At 42.1% G+C, this 20,690-nt stretch overlaps 1 protein-coding gene across 7 annotated transcripts; it reads right to left on the bottom strand.

Moving 5' to 3' along the window:
* Window positions 1–14,024: 14,024 nt before the first annotated feature.
* LOC149390420 (putative chlorophyll(ide) b reductase NYC1, chloroplastic) lies at window positions 14,025–16,952 on the bottom strand. Of its 7 annotated transcripts, XR_016300054.1 has the most exons (8): window positions 16,851–16,952; window positions 16,680–16,766; window positions 16,216–16,360; window positions 16,052–16,130; window positions 15,823–15,947; window positions 15,105–15,303; window positions 14,873–14,932; window positions 14,025–14,282 (listed from the first exon to the last, which is right to left on the bottom strand). XR_016300054.1 is itself a non-coding variant. In XM_089618790.1 (7 exons), exons 1-6 carry the CDS (start codon window positions 16,910–16,912, stop codon window positions 15,036–15,038), a joined length of 507 nt encoding a protein of 168 aa, XP_089474916.1. In that variant the 5' UTR covers window positions 16,913–16,952; the 3' UTR covers window positions 14,328–14,932; window positions 15,008–15,035. The 7 variants fall into 7 exon arrangements, 3 of the variants coding, with proteins under 3 accessions (XP_089474916.1, XP_089474914.1, XP_089474915.1); XR_016300051.1 differs by having other exon boundaries at window positions 14,873–15,303; XR_016300052.1 differs by lacking the exon at window positions 14,025–14,282 and having other exon boundaries at window positions 14,328–14,932; window positions 15,008–15,303.
* Window positions 16,953–20,690: the final 3,738 nt, after the last annotated feature.

The following is a 20,690-nucleotide window of genomic DNA, read 5'->3' as shown; positions in this document are numbered from 1 at the left end:
CTTGACCATAACTGTCGTGCAAAGAGAAGGTTACACGACGATTATTACAAAAAACCGTCGTGCAAGATCCGTTATACGAAAAAAAAAAACTTCAGATCTGGTTTGAAATGTGTTTAGTTTTGACACCAAACACAATGAAAACAACTAAAACCTAATATTTCTTTTAAAAAGATAATATGTTCTTATTGTTTGCAACAACATTGCTTGGATGGAGTGAGGTGGTCACACTGGTGCTCGGCTAGGCATGAGGTGCAACTTCGGTCAGAAGACATAGGTGCTCGGTGAAGAGAAAGAAGAGAGTAAAAAAACTAAGAGAGAAGAGAAATGCCCAAACATAAATGCCTGCATCGATTGATGTTTAAAAACCGTTTTTTGTTTTTTAAAAACAAAATTTGTTTTCCAAAACCAAAATCATACGTTTAAAGAAACAGTTTCAAAAAATAGAATGAAAGAAAACAAAAAATTTGAAAACAATTTTTTATTATTTTCAAATGTTTTTTTTTTTAAATAATAATTTAAAACTATGAAAATACATAAATAAATATGTATTCACACACATACATATATGTTCACGCACACATTTATTTCTCTTCTTCTCTCACACACACATACACGTGTATATACACACATACACGCTCGTATACACACGCTTATACACGTTCATATACACGTGCATATACACACACATATTTACACATATATAAATGCTTATATACACATATATACACGCTCATATACGCACGCATATACACACATATACACGCTTATATATACACACATATACACGCTCATATACATGCGCATATACACACATATACACGTATATATACACTCATATACGCACACAAATACACGCTTATATACATACACATATACACACTCATATACATACATATATACACGCTTATATATACATATATACACACATATACACGTGTATATACACTCATATACGCACACATATACACACTCATATACATACACATATACACATATATATATATATGCATGCTTATATACACATATACACACATATACATGCTCATATACAAGCGCATATACACACATATACACGCGCATACACATATATACATGCTTATAAACACATATATGGACATCTATACACACATATACACACTCATATTCGCACACATATACACGATTATACACACACACATATACACACTTATATACACAAATATACACGCTCATATACACACATATATTCACACACATATACACGCGCATACACACATATATACACACACATATACACATATCAGGCCCGGCCTTACTAGTAGGCCAATTAAGCCACCGCTTAAGGCCTCAATTGTTTAAAAAATAATAAGCCCGAAAAAGGCCCATTTTGAAAAGCCTCTCTAATCCATCCTCTGACAAAATGGTCTCATATATTATATGCCAATTTTATTTTTGTTTATTTATTTTATCTCATTAATATTTAAAGTTTTTTATTTTTTGTGTCTTCTCTCTCTCATAATTTTTATTGTGCTTATTTACTTCTCTCTCTCGCTTATTTACTGCTCTCGCTCTCTCTCTCAAAACATCTTTCCTTTCTATAAAAAAAATATATATATACATATTTTCTTCCCATAAAACAACTACTTTTGTTTTGTTGTACGTGCTCTACTTTTTTTTTTTTAAAATTAATAGTGCCTTATATTTACTCAGTTTTTTTTTATTAGAACAAAGTTCTTTTTTTTATTTGTCCACTTTAACAAACTTTCTAAATTTCTATTCTTTCATTCCAATGTGTGAATGCTATTTTCTTTTATATGAAAACTGAGGCTTGTATCCTATGCTATTTTTTTGTGTACATGAAAATTGAGACTTGTATCTTATTATTATTCCATATTGTTCGATCCTATCATTTATATAGCCAATATCCTTATTCATTAATAATCACGTCACAAGTTTTATAACATACAACTTTTTTTTTATAATTGCTATTATTTATTTATTATAATGAGTTTAACTGTTTAATAAAACAATGCACTAATAGTCTATTTTTTATCTTTATTTAGTGCTTTAATGGTTAAAATATAATTTGATTAGTTTATTTTATAATATAATAAGATATTTTTAATTTAAAAATATGGTTATACGGTTTAGGTGTTAAATAATTATAAATGGAGTAAAATGTTACGAAATCAATATATTATAGACCAAAACTATATGCCCAAAAAAAATTTGTGACCAAAATACTACAATGATGTAAATATATAGGAAGGTCCATAGTTGTCTGCAAATTGTTGTTCACTCTTAACAGGTTTCATGACAAGTCTCTTCATACCACTATGATGTACATGTGTAAATATAAGAAGATATGGATACCGACGCCGAAGAGGTGGTAGAGGAAGAAAAAGAAGAAGCCGATGATAGCAATGAAGTCAAGGAGACTATCGACACTGAAGAGGCCACGGAGGAGAAGAAAGACGAGAAGCCTTTGGGGCGGACAATTGTTGAACCGATTGCTCGACCCAACAATCTACACTGGATTATTTCGAGTTATCTAGTATATTTATTTATATAAACAGAGGGTCTCAGAATCCGTTTATGAAGACTGAACTAGAATCCGAAAGAAATTAATAAACGATATGAAAAAATATAAATAGGGCGAAAGGATGTTCCTTTTTTATTGATAATCGAATAAAGCTCTATCAGAATAAGAAAAATTCGAATGGAAATGAACAGAAAATAAGCTTCAGAAGACAATATCGCAATCTCTCTCCCCAAAAATCCCTCCTTCTGAACGAGAAAGGAATGAGCTTTTATAGCCACTTTGCTGACTTTCCTTCGTCTTCAGAACTGGTCTTCGATCCTTTATTCTTGCGCACATCTCCACTCTTCTAGGCGATTTGACCGTTTCTTTGATGGCTTCGAACTTCAAATTCCTTGGCGGGACCGTCTAGGAACGTCTATGGGCCCGGGTCAAGTCTGATTTCCATTCGAAATAATGTCTTGGACCATTCTGGGTTTATTAGGCCGAGCTGGGCTTTGGGCCGATCTAACGATTATCTTTCCCTTTGGGCCGAACTCGCTGTGGGCCTGGTTGATCTAGTTCGCTAGATAGAGGGGAGAGATATTTACTCCCACAATCAGTCCCCCAGTATCTTCTATGTTATAAAATAATATAGAATATACTTTGTCGAACCGAGATTTTTTCGGAATCTGGTTGAAATTTGACGAAATATTTGGGTATTTCTACCTCTTGGTTACTTTTGAGCAGGCGCCATAGACACGTGTCGCTACGTCCGTGCCTTGATAACTCAAAATATTTTTTAAACCATAGCGATCTTCTCGGGATTCTCAACCGTCGATTTGACGCTTAAATAAAGCTGTGACCCTTCGATTCTTCTCATTAATATCAATTCATTCACATCCCAGAGGTAAAAAATCGCAACTTTCTCTTCTTCTTCTTCTTTTTCTTCTTCTGTGTTTCTTGAATTTCTTTGTATTCGCCATTTTCGGCTGTGAAAATTTTCGAGATTTCCTTCTGTTATATTAGTGGGTGTCGGGCCTTCTAGGTTTGGTCGATTCCAGGTTCTTGCTTTTCATTCTTTGGAACCAGCCCTTGTGAAGAGAAATGTCGGCACCCGACAGGAAGAGCGACGATCCCAATCGTGAGTTGTCGTCGCCGTCGTTGTTGACGAAGCGCGACCTTGCCGACATGGGGGAGCGATACAACTTTCCCGACAGACTCCGGGTGAAGGTAGGAGGCAAGTCCGCCGATCGAGTCATCCCTGGATATGCTTGTGCATACCAGGTATTTTTCGAGGAGTGCGGACTTCGTTTTCCTATCCCCGACTGCTCATCGAGTTCTGTGACCGTTTGGGACTTCAGTTCGCCCAAATGTGTCCGAATTTTGTTCGCCAGGTGATGGCTCTGTTGCTATTGTCTAAAGAGGCTGTGGTCTCTTTAGACGTTAATGACCTCGGCCGTCTGTTGGTCGCGAAGAGCAACTCAAAGCACCATCCGGTGTGCTTCTATTTGGTGAACCGACCTCGCCAGGGTATAGTTACTGACATCCCTGGCAAGGACAAGAACTGGGGTTCGAAATACTTTTATTTCGAAATCTGCGAGAGGACGGTCGAGGTAGTGAAGGATTGCTTATCCGTCCCGTGGAAGACGGATTGTGGTAATTAGGGGGATTTTCTGGCGATCTGCGAACTGGCTATTACCTGCCTGGAGCGAACTAATATTCTGTTGTTTTTGTTTTTTGCAGAGAAGATCGTCGTGTTTCCGTCGGACACGTTCGATCTAAAAGTCCAGAAGCTGCGCGCTTGCGAAGTCTCCTGGAAGTCCTTTTCCGAAGCTCGGTTTGTGGCAGCCGATCTTTGGCCCGCTGTTTCTTCAGGTCAGTTTTTATTTTCGAATTCGTTTATATATATATATATATATATATATATATATATATATATATATATGTATGTATTTTGTTTTTTGTGTCCTTTTAGACGAATTTTCAGACGATCTCTCCTCCTCGTCCGAGATGAACAACGAGGACGTCGATTGGCGGGCCAAGAAGAAGGCCCTTAGGGCGACCAATGAAGCCGGGGCCTCGTCCGGATCGGCCGAGAAGGCCAACCGACCCGTTCCGGCGGCGTCGGTCTCTACTCCTGGCTTCCAGGAGCTTTCGGTCGTGGTACCCCCGGCCGCGCTGCTCGTCGAGCTCGACGGCGAGCCTGCGATCGCCCAGACCGCCAAGACCCCTCCTGCCGGAGCCATCAAGGCTTCGATCGCCGAAGTCGCAAAGGCTTCGACCGCCGTGGCTAAATCCACGGCGGCTCCTTCCTCTCAGGCCAAGAGGAATGATGTAAAGGACGTCCCCCAACAGCAGGGCGATCAGAAGAAGGGTCGAGCTGACGACCGTGGGAAGGCCGTGAAGGGATCCGGCCAACCGCGGGGGTCTCCGCCGGGCTCTTGCAAGTTGGCGTTCAACTAGAACCTCGACAAGCCGGTCTGTGATGACCCGGCGGCGGCGGCGTGTCTCATGCACCAGTTCAACTTTCCTGAGTACCGGCTCCCTATGGTCTCGAGGATGCACGGGGCGAGCTACTATCGCTTCGTCAGCGCGGCGGGCTCTCGGGTAAGTTTTGATCTTATGTTTTGGCTTCTGTGTCATTTCCCAAGGCTAACTCTTATTTCTGCAGTTCATGGCCGAGCTGAATAAGGGCTTTCTTGGTTACGAGGTGATGTACGACCGCCTCTCCCACGCGAACCAAGATCTGCGAACTGAGCTGAAGGCTTCTGAGGACGAGCTCACGAAGTGCCAAGGTTCCCTTGGCCAGATGGACCACCTCATTGCCGAGGCGGAGACATACGCCCGTCGTGTGAAGGATCTTGAAGATCGCCTTCAAGATTCCGAGAGGACGCGGGTCGATCTGAAGAGAGAGCTCGATTTGGCCGAGGCCTCCCATCGCAACCTTGGGTCCGACTTGGACCGGGTGAAGGCCGAGCTGGCGAAGGAGAATGCGGGAAATCGTTCCTTGTACCGCGCTTACCGTTCGGCTAAGGACGATGGTATTCGCTCGGGCAGGAAGGTTGCCGGGGCGAAGTACAAGGGGGCGTTGATAGCTTACCGCCAGTTCATCACGGCCGGAAGGAAGAGGACGACCATTATGCGTAACCTCGACCAGGCCAAGGCAGTGTCGCCGATCTTCCAGGAGGTCGTCAACAAAGAGATTATCGACGCCCCTGCCGAGCTGCAAGAAGCTAAAGACGAGCTGGTGAAGCTTCAAGCCGAGCTTGACGGCGTGCCCCTGCCTTCTCTCGCTGGGGCCGAAGATCTCGAGTTCACTCCCTATGAGGATCGTCCGCCTCCCGACGTGCCGGCGCCCGGGACTTCTGAGGTCGCGGACCAGTTCGGCTCGATGCTCGACAGCTCGGAGGCCGTGCTTGTGTCGATTGACGAGGCTGGGGAGAACTCAAAAGAAGCCGAGCTCGCCGAGGACAAGTCGGCCTAGACTCGCCTCGCCTCCCCCATTTTCTTTCTAAGTTCGCTTTTTTAAATAATCAATTTGTTTTTTTGGGCCCCTGCGTGGGCATATTCATTTTGGGCCCGACATCTGGGCAAGTTTGTCGAACTCATTTCACTTTATTATCGTTATTTTCTTTCATTTTATTTGTGTCGAACATATTTCATGAATTTTGTTAAATGTTATTGATGTTTATTTTCTTATTTTGCTTGCGTTTTTATTCCAATGATGGCCTCGATAGACAATGCATAATTATCTTTTTCCTTGTATTTGAACGAACGCACTGATTTACTATGGCGTTTATTTGTTGACAACTTATTTGCACGATATGTGTCGATCATCGTCAGTCGAACCCCTAGTCGTGTCGGGATTACGTATACGGCATGCCACCAGGTTATGCCTTATACGTGATTTGTCTTTTCCGAACCAAAACTCTGAGTCTTTCTTTGCTCTTGAGTTAGGTTTATAGTAATTTATCGTACACTATGCATGGACGAAGCCTTAGGCGTGTTCATTTGCGGGTGTAGGTCGAATCCGTCGCGTTTGGCGAATTGATCTGAATCGAACTTGTTCGTTTCAAGTTTCTCTCGTTTATGTGAGGTGGGGGCTGAACCTTGTCTCAAGGCTGCCTACGTACCCATGTTTGGGATCAAACCGTTACGTAGTTCGATTGTTGTGATATTACTTTTTAATAGTAATATTTCTTTAGGTTCATGATATTCCAATATCTGAGTACTGGGATACCGTCGAGCGTTTCAAGCTTGTAGACGCCTGTTCGTGGGAAATCTGAGACTCGGTATGGTCCTTCCCAGTTTGCTCCCAATTTTCCTGCATTTTCTTCGGCCCTGTTTTGATACACCTTCCTCAATACGAGATCTCCAGTATGAAATTCTCGGAAGTTGACTCCTTTATTGTAGTATCGGGCGATTGATCGTTGGTATAAACTCATGCGCGTTAGGGCTCGATTTCTTCTTTCGTCTGTCAAATCGAGGGAGTCGCATAGCATTTTATTGTTAGTTTCCTCGTGATCGTTCGCGTACATGGTGCGAATTGTTTGGATTTCGTGTTCAATGGGCAGTATTGCTTCGACTCCGTAGACCAGGGAGTATGGGGTTTCCCCAGTAAGCCTTCGCGGACTCGAGCGGTAGGCCTAAAGTACTCCGGGGAGTTCATCAGCCCATCGTTCTTTCTTGGTTAGTAGTTTCTTTTTCACGTTACTAACGATTGTTTTGTTGGTAGCCTCAGTGTGTCCGTTCCCTTGCGGGTATCGGGGCGTCGAGAATCGTAAAGTGATTCCTTCCGCTGCGCAGAATCGTCGGAATTCTTTTGATATGAATTGTGCGCCGTTATCAGTGATTATTTCTTGCGGCGCTCCATGTCGACAAATTATGTTTTTCCAAATAAAATTTTTTACGTCCACGTCCCTTATCGAGACGAATGCTTCGGCTTCCACCCATTTGGAAAAATAGTCTGTTGTTATAAGGAGGAATTTCAGCCCTCCAGGTGCTTTGGCTAGGGGGCCGACGATATCCATGGACCATTTTAGAAATGGGTACGGAGCGGATATGGAGGATAGTTCTTCGGCTGGTTGTTTGATATTTGGGGCATGCTTTTAGCATTGGTCGCATTTCCGTGAATGTTGTTCGCAGTCGGCGACCATGGTTGGCCAAAAGTACCCTTGATTTTTTATTTTAACGGCTAGGGCTCTTTCGGCCGCGTGGTTCCCGTATTCTCCTTCGTGTATTATGGAAAGGATGCGTTTGGATTCTTCTTTTCCTATACACCGCAGGTATACTCCGGAGAAACTTCTTTTAAAAAGCACTCCCTCTATTATGGAGAATCTTGCGCTTTGGCTGATTAGTTTTCGGCGCAATTGTTTATCTGTCGGGGTGTGGCCTTCGGAGATATATCTGATTATATCCCTTCTCCAGTCCCCCTCTTCTATTATTACCATTATGCTCGCGCTTTTGGTAGTGATGAAAGATTTTTTATTGCTTCGACCGGTATGATTCGGGTTATTGCGGGATCTGATGTTGAAGCCAAGGCGGCGAGGGCGTCAGCTGTGGTATTTTCTCCCCTAGGAATTCGGGTTAATTCGAATTTTTCAAATTGTTTTGCCATTTCTTTTACTTGTTGTGCGTACGCCTCCATGCGCTCGTCTCTTGTTTCGAATTCTCCGCTGATTTGATTTGCGACGAGTTGCGAGTCGCAAAAAGCGGATATGGATTTTGCTCCCACAGCTTTTGCCAGGCGTAGTCCCGCGATTAGTGCCTCATACTCGGCTTCGTTGTTTGAGGCGGTGAAATCCAGGTGGAAGGATTGTTCGATCACTTCTCCATGTGGCGATGCCAAATGTATCCCGATCCCGGCCCCTTGTTTTGTGGAGGAACCGTCGACTTTAAGGTCCAGCATCCGGTGCTTGCCGTGGTTTCGCTTTCGTTTGCGGGGAGCTCGATTAGGAAGTCGGCTAGAACTTGTGATTTCGCGCATGTCCTAATGCGATATTCGGTGTCGTATTCGCTTAACTCGACGGCCCATTTGGTTAATCTTCCTGATTGATTGGGGCTGTGTAGGAATGATCGTAAAGGTTGAGTGGTCATTACGACTATTGAGTGGGATTGGAAATATGGTCGTAGCTTTCGGGCTGCTGTGACGACGGCCAAGGCTAATTTTTTCATTGCCGGATATCTTGTTTCTGCGTCGACGAGTGATCTACTGATGTAAAATACAGGTTTTTGGTCTCCTCGCTCTTCTCTGACGAGTACTCCGCTGACCGCGGTGTGCGATACGGCGACATACAAGTAGAGTGGTTCCCCTACTTCTGGTTTGGCTAGGATTGGGGGTTTGGCTAGGTATTATTTTAGTTGTTCGAACGCTTCTTCGCATTTTTCTGTCCATTCGAACTTCTTATTTCCTCTTAGGAGTTTATAGAAAGGAAGACATTTATCGGTCGATCGAGAGATGAATCGGCTAAGGGCTGCCACTCGCCCGGTTAGCCTCTGGATCTCTCTTTTGTTTCGGGGGGAAGGTAAATTTCGGAGCGCTTGTATTTGGTCCGGGTTGGCTTCAATTCCCCTCTGAGTTACCATGTATCTGAGGAATTTTCCAGAAGATACCCCGAAGGTACATTTGGACGGGTTCAACTTCATTTGGTAACTGTTTAGGACTTTGAAACATTCTTCTAAATGTGTGACGTGGTCTGTTTCTTGTAGTGACTTTACTAACATGTCGTCGATGTAGACTTCCATCGTTGTTCCTATCTTGTCGGCGAACATTTTATTCACTAGGCGTTGATACGTGGCTCCTGCGTTTTTTAGCCCGAAGGGCATCACCTTATAGCAATAGATACATTTGTCGGTTGTGAAAGCGGTTTTTTCATGGTCATTGGGATGCATCAGGATTTGGTTGTATCCTGAAAATGCATCCATGATTGACAGGACTTTATGACCGGCGGTGGCTTCCACCAAGCGCTCTATGTGTGGTAGAGGAAAGCTGTCTTTAGGGCAAGCTTTATTAAGATCGGTATAATCGACGCATACGCACCATTTTCCGTTCTTTTTCTTGACGAAGACGGTGTTGGCGAGCCAATCGGGGTATCTTACTTCGCGTATTAAACCGGATTTTAAGAGGCGGTCTACTTCTTCGTTGACCACTTTAGCTCTTTCTGGGCCGAGTTTCCTACGCTTCTGCTTCACAGGTTTGTAACTGGGGTCGACGTTGAGTTGCTGTGCGGCGATTTCGAGGTCTATGCCTGGCATGTCCTCTGTCGTCCACGCAAATGTTCCCTTGTTCTTCTTCAGGAACGCTATTAGTTCTCGGCGGACGCTTCCTTTCAACTTGGCTCCGATGCCTACACATCTCTCGGGGTCGGTTCCGTCTATTTGAATTTGTGTTACTGACTCCGTATTAGGCTCATCCTTTTCCTCTGAACTTTCCTTCGGAGGCGAGAAGGTGATTTCGTCCCCGATGGTCATTAATTGCTATTGGCCCTCGTTGGCTTCTTTGCTAGTTGGATCCTCGGAATCGCTTTCTTCTGGCCGGTGCTTTTCGACGATCCTTTTGTGGTTATTCATATAACAAATTCGGGACACCTCTTGGCTCCCTCTGATTTCTTGTATCCCGTTGGGGGTCGGAAATCGCACGTACAGGTGGTAAGTTGATGGTACCGCCCTCATTCCGTGTATCCAAGGTCTCCATAGGATAGCGTTGAACGGGGACGGGCAGTCGAGAACGGTAAACTCGACCATTCGGTTTACGTCTCCAGCCCATACAGGGAGTTCGATGATTCCTAGAGAAGGTGTGACTTCCCCATTGAATCCTGATAGCTAGTTGGGCTTGTGTTCGATTTCGGTCTCGTCGATGTTCATTCTATCCAAAGTGGTTTTGAATATAACATCTACGGAGCTTCCTCCGTCAACCAAGATTCTGGCTACTACGCAGTTACCCACTTCGAGTTCGATGATTAACGCGTCGTCATGGGGTCCGTATAGCCTTTTGGTATCGCTTTCACTGAATGACATCGCGGTGTCTTCTTCCTTTCGGCACCCAGGTGACCTCGGTGTACCTTTGAGTTGACGTTGGTGTGCCTTGATCGAGTTTATGCTATCCCTGCAAAATTTTGAACCTCCCATGATGTAGTTGATCCGGGGTTTTGCTTGGGAGACGTAGTTGTCGTCTTCCTTTGCTCTTCCTCTTTTCGGAGAGGGATTTCCTCGGGTTCTGTTGTTGTTAAATTATTTCTTCTGGGGTGGTGGTCCCAGGTCGACGTTCTTTAACTCTCCATTTTTATACTTCTCAATAAGTACCTTTCGGGCTACGACGCAGTCTAGTGTCGTGTCCGTAGTTTTTGTGGAAGTCGCAGTATTTTTTCTTGTCACGTGGCCATTTCGGGGTGCTTCCTTCGGGAACTCCCTCATCGTTTACGTTAAAGGCGTGCTTCGGGATACTCGGGGGCTTCCTCCATTCATTGTTTCGGTAAGGTTTCATCCCGGGTGTCCTAGCCATGGCCGGAACAGGTGTCATAGAGGGGATTTTCCTTGGGTTATGCTTCTTCGATAGGAGGGCCCTTTCTTCCTCAGCTTTGGCGTAGTTCGAAGCGCGGTGAATTGCATCTTCGACGGTGGGTGGTCTGTTTACGGTCATTTCTTCTCGGAATCTGGACTCGTGCCACAGTCCATTTTTTAGGGCGTTCAGAGCCGATTCTCCCTCTATGGAAGGGATTTTTGACATGACAGTTTTGAACCTTGTCATGAAGCTTTTCAGGGTTTCGTCTCTGGCTTGTTGAGTGTTCCATAGATCTGCCATGGTTGCCTCATCTTCTACTAACATTGAATAGTGCTTGATGAACGCGGCCGACAGCTGCTGAAAAGAGCTTATCGACCCTTCCTCTAGACGGGAAAACCAATCTAGGGCACTTCCTGACAGATTTTCGGCGAATAACTGGCAAAACCTTGCTTCTCGCTCGTTATCTCGCAGACATGCTCACCCTATCGCGATGCGAAAGGCTGTTACGTATGTTTTTGGGTTAGAAGTACCGGAGTACTTAGGGAGCCTGACTTTCCCGGTGTCCCCAATCCTGACCTGGGTGATGCACGGAGCAAAAGGAGTTCGACCGGTATCTGCCACCAATCGGTCGATCTCAGGGGCCGAACTCGTGGCATAGTGCATTCGGGAATCGACAGCCCGGAACTTCTCCTCCACCAACTGGCGGAAGGCATTGAACGCGGGGTGATCATCCATCGGGGTTCCTTCGGCGAACTGCTCTCCCCCAGTTCGGATTTCTCCTCTCTGAGGGTTTCCTTCGGCGAACTGCTCTCCCTCAGTTCGGATTTCTCCTCTCTGAGGGTTTCCTTCATTCGGGCGAGCTGCTCTCCCCCAGTTCGGATTTCTCCTCTCTGAGGGTTTCCTTCATTCGGGCGAGTTATCGGCTCGAAATAATTCGGTTCCTCAGGAACTCCTCCCTCGCGGGGGAGGTTGATGACTTGGGGAACATATCCAGGAGGAGGGCCTCCTGGAGGTGGGGGTGGTAGGTCGCCTTGAGTCGGTCGAGCTCGCCAAACACTGGCTTCGACCTGCCCATTAAACTGACCCATTCCGACCGTATTGCTAGGGCCGGCCGTGTCGGGCGACATGTGGATCCCAGAGAAGCTTAACCGCCTCCCGGGCGGGACGAACCTTCGTCCGTTTGCGGTAGGCGGATCGGTCGAACTCAGCAGGATAGCTCGCTCAACGTCGAGCTGCTCTTGAAGCGAAGATTGTGCAGCTGTCAAGCTATCGAGCTGGGATCGGGTTGATCTCTGGAATTCGGCGGTGGTTTCAACGAGTTTCAGCAGAAGAGCCCGTGTCTCTGGATCAGCTCCAGAGATCGGGATTTCGTGCTCGCTGTTAGAAGACATTCTTTCAGATCCGATCTGTGTTCTTCGGCGTTAGGTTTCTAATAAGTGTCCCACAGACGGCGCCAAATTGTTGAACCGATTTCTCGACCCAACAATCTACACTGGATTATTTCGAGTTATCTAGTATATTTATTTATATAAACAGAGGGTCTCAGAATCCGTTTATGAAGACTGAACTAGAATCCGAAAGAAATTAATAAACGATATGAAAAAATATAAATAGGGCGAAAGGATGTTCCTTTTTTATTGATAATCGAATAAAGCTCTATCAGAATAAGAAAAATTCGAATGGAAATGAACAGAAAATAAGCTTCAGAAGACAATATCGCAATCTCTCTCCCCAAAAATCCCTCCTTCTGAACGAGGAAGGAATGAGCTTTTATAGCCACTTTGCTGACTTTCCTTCGTCTTCAGATCGATACACGTGTACGTGCAGAACTGGTCTTCGATCCTTTATTCTTGCGCACATCTCCACTCTTCTAGGCGATTTGACCGTTTCTTTGATGGCTTCGAACTTCAAATTCCTTGGCGGGACCGTCTAGGAACGTCTATGGGCCCGGGTCGAGTCTGATTTCCATTCGAAATAATGTTTTGGACCATTCTGGGTTTATTAGGCCGAACTGGGCTTTGGGCCGATCTGACGATTATCTTTCCTTTTGGGCCGAACTCGCTGTGGGCCTGGTCGATCTAGTTCGCTAGATAGAAGGGAGAGATATTTACTCCCACAACAATCACCGCCGAAATGGTGGACGCGTGGGCCGAATCGGTGCGAGCGGAGGCGAAGCTGTCTTCGGTGCGGTGTCTCATGAGAGGGTTTCGGATGGCGTGCCACTACGGAGACGACAGCGGGGACGACCCGGCGAGCAAGTTCGGGACGATGTCGAGCAGTATGTTATATTTTGGTTTACTAGCGTTGCGAGCGTTATTTTATTTTAGTATTGTATTTTAGTTTATTAGTATGAGATATTTTATAAGTATAATCATGAATTCATCATATGAATGAAATATATTATTTTGGTTAATAAGATTTTATTTGTGTAATTATTTTACAATTGAAACATTTAAAAATTGGCGGGAAAAATTACTCAAAAAAAGGGCGGGAAAAAATGGTGGGAAATGGCTGGAAAAAATGGTGGGAAAAAATTTGGCGGGAATAATTGGAGGGAAAAAGGTTTCCCGACAAAATTATGTGGTCGAAATCAGCCGCGACAACAGCCACGACTAGTCGCGGTTGTTTTGTCGCGGCTGATTTTAGCCACGACAAGTCGTGGCTGTTGGTCAACAGCAACGGATGTCGTGGCTATTGGTCAACAGCAACGGAGCAACAACCACGACTTTTGTCGTGGCTGTTGTCGCGGCTGAAGTAACAACAGCCACGACTTTGATAAAAACAGCCACGACTTTTGTCGCGGATGCCCAAAAAAAATTTGTGACCAAAATACTACAATGATGTAAAATTATGGACTATTTTCTTGAAGAAAATAAAGGCCTAATTATTGATTTTCGCTTAAAGCCTCACTGGCCCTGACACATATATACATGCTTATATACACACTAGGATGTAGAACGTGCTTCGCACGTAGTGATTATAGATACTAATTGGTAAATTTATTTTAAAATAATGTTATGGCTTTTTAATACATCTTTGTTAAAGAGTTTTACCAGTATTCATCAAAGTAAAATACAATTGAAAAATAATATGAAATTGTAAGAGATAATATTCCATTATAAACCGTGGGAGTAAAATAAATTCAAATTAAGTAAGAGATAATAGATTTTGATTCTTCATCTCTAGAATTTTCAATCTTGATCAACCTCCTCTTCCGCAAAGTCATACACAATGAGTTTGACGCCAAATATGGTGCAAGAGCTACTTATTTCATAGCGCAATCTACAAGCATCATTGCAATGTGGAAGAAGCATTAGTACTGTGACCTTCTAAATAATTATGAACTTTCAATTATTTGCACCATTGCTTTACACTTGAATTTTGATGAGATTAACCACTTCGTCATTATACGGAAAACGTATTATAATTACAAATGGGTTATATAGGTGTATACTTGGAAAATCTGAAACAAACCCAAATTCAAGAACAAAACATCAACTAATCCATTTGAAATTAACATCCGAAATCCAAAATAGAGAAAATTATAAATGAAATTAATAAAACAGGATTTGACAGAGTAATTCTCGAGGAGTGATCTACAATTAGTCCTAGCAACAGAGAGACATTGTACATGAAGCTCAGATTATATTACCTACCGGAAGCTATGTTCTTGCGCTCAGCATGGCTCGATAAAATTTGGTAATATATAAGTAAATTATGCTTTCAAACTTGATAATATATAAGTAAATTAATTTTTTTTTTACATAAATGGGCTAACTTTGAACTGGAATCCAAAGAATGAGTATTTAATTCATACGTTTCTCAATCATACTAAATGGTAAAGCTAGAATTTTAATTTGATGAACCACCACCTTAAATAAGAAAACTCCTATAAATTTGTGAAGACCGAAATCATGCCCTAGAACCGAATACTGCAAGGAGAAATTACGCATGACATCAATCAATGAACTGTGAGGAGAAAATGCTTGAGACATCAATGTACGTACCTTGGAGAAGAGAAAACACCGAATCAAATTATTTGGACTGCAATTAAAGGAAAGGGGTAAAGTGAGTTTGTAATAGAGAGAAAGGGAAAATATGAACCTGAATTCGTGGATAAGGCCATGCTTAAGAGCTCGTCATCAAGGTAGAAGGCGGAACGTCGAGCTCGTCATTTTAATAATATTATAATATTAATAGATCATTAGTTTCATACACAAAGTTATTCACGTAATCACTATAACACAATTTAATTGAAGCTTGTAGCGACCAGTGAGTAGAATGTGCTGCAACCTACAAGCCCCTGCAATCACACACCCACAGGCACTGGAAATAACTACAAAAGAGTAATACTAACTACGTACTGAGCCAGACCAAATAGGGAGGTGTGAAAGACAAACTTCAAAGCCAACAACATAAAAATTCACACAAACTCAGAGTAATATAAAACAAGACCACATACAAGTATAAGCCTAAAAATATTCACCAAAGTAAAAAGTTAATCTCTTTATGGCTCTAGACGAACTAAGAAATGTGTGTATCCAAATCATTTAGATTTTTGAAATCCAACTTTGCTTCTATGTGGCAGTAATAGTGACAAAAAAGGACTTCTATGTATTTATCTATACACACACACACATATATATATATATATATATATATATATATATATATAATTCACGAGCGAGCGCTTTCCCTAGCCCCCTCGTACTGTTCGATACAAGCAAATCCAACGTCGAGTTTTTATCAACCTTAATCATTGCATCATGAAATAAGGAAATCAAAAGGCGATTTTGGGTTTTTTTTTTTTTTTTTTGCTTACCTTATGGTTATAACGACTATGCGTGGACCGGCTCGGCAATGCTCCTCCAAAACCATGTTGGACCCGATCATCGTCCCGATGATGATTCCCCCGAGCCAGCTGTACCATATCAACACTGTCACCCCCTTCAAAAAAAAAAAAAAAACCAGGTTCAAATTTGTCAGTCATTAAACAATAAACATTTTCAGTACATGATTTATGTATTTATTTTGATTTTGTTGATACTTACCAGATATCCGAAATCCAACTCCCAGGATTACTCCCGTACTCATCATCGTCACAATATATCTACCGATTTGGATGGCCATCTGTGAAAAACATTACATAATTCTCACCAGTCAAACTCAAATTACATAAATCCTAAATTAAACCAAAAGAATGAAGAATTCTGACCGAGGAAAACACTTCTTCCAATTTGGCCACAGCTTTACTATCCTCTTCATCATTCCTCGAGTTCAATCCCAAACCCGCTGTGACGGTGTAACTCAAAGACCCCCAAAACCCGAACTTTTCGAGACCAAGCCTCCTTTTTCCTTCGCTTTATTCCATAATACCACCAAATATCAATCTCAAAGCCTATCCGTATCAATATACCATAGCTAAACCCTATAAATGCCTACAGATAGGTCATATTTCAAAATACACAAATATTGTTATAGCTTTTTTCAGAATTAAAATATCATACACGTGTATAAGGAAAACCCTAAGAGAGGTTCGACTCAAAAAAATCATATCCCAACCCAGAAAATATAAATAAACAGATAAAACCCATTGAAGAACCCAAACATCCCAAATGAAAAACCCATAAGAGGTCGCAATTCGGGAATATGACAACACGAGAAGAAATATTTGTTTACCTTGAGCGATTCCAACGATGAATCATAATTTCTTTTTCACTTGCTCGCCTAAACCCCCAAAACTGAAGACGAATTTCATCTTTGAACCTTCAAATCAAACGCAAGACGAAATTCTAGAATTTCGTATCTAAAATTCAAAAGATAACCAAAGGAAAACAAGGAGAGCCATACCTTAAGCGGTTGAATCCTCGTTCTTCAGCCAATTCTCTCCCGAACTCTCTTTCTCGCTCCATCTCTCGCACTCTCTTTCTATTGAGCCTCTCTTTTTCTCTCTTTCGTACTTCCAAGGCAAATATAACCGCTCAACCTGCCGTTGGATTCTCATTATATTAATAAAGAGAAAGTGATGATGTGTCGTAATCTTATTGGATTACAAATAGTCACAACGAAAATGAATAGGCACTTAACATTTCGTACGGTGACAAAGTAAAAAAAAAACGGTTTGTATTCACAGTGAGGTGTGAACAGTCATTTCGGAATTGGTTTATATGTCGCAATTTAATTGGTAGATCCTTATGAACAGTGATTTCGGATTTGCACTTATTATATTTTAATAGAATAGATATATGAATATGTATACACACATATACACGCTCATATACAAGCGCATATACACGCTTATATACACACACACATATACACGTTTATACACACACATATATATGCACACATCCGGTCGCACGAGACTTGACGATGACCCGTCGGTGTCCCAAAGCGGTGGAGCGGGACCCTCCGATGACCCGTCAGTGTTCCGAATGATGACACCGGATTCATCGGTGTCCCGAAACTGTGTCGCCGGACCCGCCGATGACCTGTCGGTGTTCCGAACGATGACGCCGGACCCGATGATGACCCGTCGGTGTCCCAAAACGGTGTCGTGAGACCTGCCGATGACCCGTCTGTGTTTCGAACGATGACGCCGGACCGGACGATGACCCGTCGGTGTCCCGAAACGGTGCTGTGGGACCCTTCGATGACGTTGGTGTTTCGAACGATGATGCCGGATCCGAAGATGACCCGTCGGTGTCCCGAAACTGTGCCGCGGGACCCGCCGATGACCCGTCGGTGTTCCGAATGATGGTGCCAGACCCGACAATGACCCGTCGGTGTCCCGAAACTGTGGCGCGGGACCCGCCTATGACTCGTCGGTGTTTCAAACGGTGGCGTGGGATCCACCAATATATGCATGTGTATATGTATATATATGCGTGCGTATGTGTGTGTATATATGCGTATGTATATTTGTATATATGCATATATATATATATATATGCGTCCATATATGTGTATATGTGTGCGTATATGCGTATGTATATATGTATATACATTTGTGTATAAGTGTATATATTTGTCCGTATATATATGTAATATGTGTGTATATGTGCATATGTATATGTGTATATATGTGTGTATATGTGTGCGTATATGCGTATGTATATGTGTATATATGTATGTGTATAAGTGTGTATATGTGCGTGTATATATGCATGTATATATGTGTGCGTATATGCGTATGTATATGTGTATATATGTATGTGTATAAGTGTGTATATGTGCGTATGTATATATGCGTGTGTAAATGTGTGCGTATATGTGTGTATATATGCGTGTGTAAGTGTGTGCGTATATGTGTGTATATGTGTGTGTTTATGTGTGCGTTTGATTATACAAATTTTTATATGTATTTTTTTTTTTCTCAAAACAATTTTTTGAAAACAACTGCCAAACACACATTTTTTTTAAAACACTAAAAACTGTATTTTGTTTTCAGTTTTGATAACACTTTTTGAAAACAAAAAACAGTACGTACCAAATGGGGCCTAAGGCTAATAGTATTTTATAAATAAAAAAATGGATTTATTTTTTTAATGGCCTTTCATGACGATTTTGTAGAAACCGTGTGCATTCTTACCTACATAAAGAAATATTGTAAAACCGTCGTGCAATCATAATTTATACGAAAATTTTCAAAATAGTCGTGCAATAGTATAATCCCACGACGGTTTTCTCGAAACCGTTGTATAATAAATGTGTTTTTTTTTTGTGAGAAAACTGGGAAAACTGTTAGGATTAAAACCCATAATCCGACCTAATTAACCAGCATACATATTGCAAAGAATAAAAATAACACACATATAGAGTGGTTCACTCTCGACGTAAGAGTTACGTCCACTTTTCCACTGCCGATTTTACTATGATAAAAAAACGGGAGAATCAGTTTGAGTTACAATCTATCTATCTCACTCTTTCACTCGTTACAAAGAGAAACGGCGCCCCCAAAATATATATAGAAAACTATGGCTAACAAGTATGAGCCTAAGAAAGGTCGATTCGCGTGAACGCTCTGCGTAAGGTCTTCATAACGAAGGCAACAATTAGGCTCCACAACTCAACAAAAACCGTTGTGTAATAAAATGTTTTTTTTTTGGGTGAGAAAACTGGAAAAATCTCGTCTGCACATTATGCTAGTATTATTACCTTAGTGCGCCATGTCTATTAGGAGTTACATATGAAATATGAGTAAAAAACTAATAAATGCACCACTGAGGTAGTTGTATACATTTTGAGGTATTTTTGTAAATACCATTTTTTTAGTATACAGTCCCTGGTTGAAAAACAAAAAACTAGGGTTTTTAATGAGCAAAATCATATTGCACAAAATTAATCGCAATGGTACGATGTCGCGTCAAGTTATAAAGTGGTATTAAGTATCGGAAATCGATCCACACGGAAAAATGTGCCAAAATAAAGAGCGACAGTTTAGCAAATTCAAATATAAATTATATCGGGTGAAAGCAAATGGAGTAGAATTAAACTAAACAAAGCAAGTTAAAAGATAGCAAGGAAAGATAGTGAAGGTGATTCAAATGGTAAAAATGGACTTAGGATCTCGACATCACCGGTTATCTCATATCATCGGTGGATTCTTTAATTTATTCACTAATCTCTCTCGAGTATTAACGGCTCTACTCATATGTATCCTCACATCTCTCGAATATAGAGTGAAAACGCATAAGAGCACTAAGCAAAAGAATCCAAACAACCACAAATGTGCTTAAGCTATCTCTAGTTCTAAATCAACGTTCGTCAAGTTAATAAGCTAGCTGTATTCCTAATTCTCATCTCTCGAATCTTGAATCAAGAAAACAAAACAATATTCAAGTTGGCCAAACCCAAACAAGCATTAAGCACAAATTAACATGAACGATAAACTAAGAGAATGAGAAATTGCAATCAAACATAAAATATCTAATAATCCATAACCGGCTAGTCTCGATCTCTAGTCAATGAGACTAGCCAAACATAATAGCAAAATCTAACACCATTGTTCTTGGCATAATCTCTAAACAACAAAATGAAAAGGAGAAAAGAGAAGAAAAGCAAGCCGTGTTGCCACTTGAAGTCGGATTGACGTCGTCGTGTCAACCCGTCTTCGGTCGTCTTCTCCGGTGAGCTTGAAGAAGGTGAAGGTGAGAGGATGAAGAAAATGGGTTTTTGGATCCCTAAAAATTGGAGCAATTTGTTGGTTAATTACGTTGCTTCAGTTAATGTTTCCCTTGTTGTTATTTTGTTTTCAGTTTGAATAATACACGAGGCCACGATCTGTGTGTGTTCCGTGGTTTTAGGTAGTTAAGACTTTGTCAAGCACATCACCAGATCGTGCACAAAGTTAGGAACAGTTATATTTTTTTTCTTTATTTTTTTTCAGAAGATGAATAGAAAACGCTGTAACATTTTACACAGCAAATTTTCATTGTGCTCTTGTGTTGTGTTTATCCTGTGAGTTCGTAGTCAGTGTGAACAAGTGGTATCAGAGCCCTGTTCTTTTCTTTGGTATTTCGCAATGTCAGAATCAGAGGTTAAGGACGGCGACGGCAACAAATCACCGCGCGTACGGGTTCGCACCGATCCAGCGGCAAGCGGCACATGATGTGAGCTTGCGCTACCGCGGGTGATGAAGGAGCTGGTCGGGTCGACAACCTATCCCATCCTGACGCGGTCGAACTACGG

This window comes from Urtica dioica, chromosome 7 (genome assembly GCF_054948205.1).
Source record: "Urtica dioica subsp. dioica isolate 48M chromosome 7, U.dioica_male_clone48M_v1_H2, whole genome shotgun sequence".
Taxonomy (NCBI): Eukaryota; Viridiplantae; Streptophyta; class Magnoliopsida; order Rosales; family Urticaceae; genus Urtica; species Urtica dioica.
The sequence above is the reverse complement of the archived record's forward strand: the minus strand, read 5'-3'. Positions and strand labels throughout refer to the sequence as shown.

Excerpts from the sequence above, each read along its gene's own strand:
- LOC149390420 (XM_089618788.1), bottom strand. The coding sequence starts at position 16,912 with ATGGAGCGAGAAAGAGAGTTCGGGAGAGAATTGGCTGAAGAACGAGGA. Across the intron at positions 16,131-16,215 it reads TGGAAGAAGTGTTTTCCTCG|ATGGCCATCCAAATCGGTAG; the intron begins GTCAGAATTCTT and ends TGTTTTTCACAG. Across the intron at positions 15,304-15,822 it reads ATAGTCGTTATAACCATAAG|GGGCTTGTAGGTTGCAGCAC; the intron begins GTAAGCAAAAAA and ends GTGTGATTGCAG.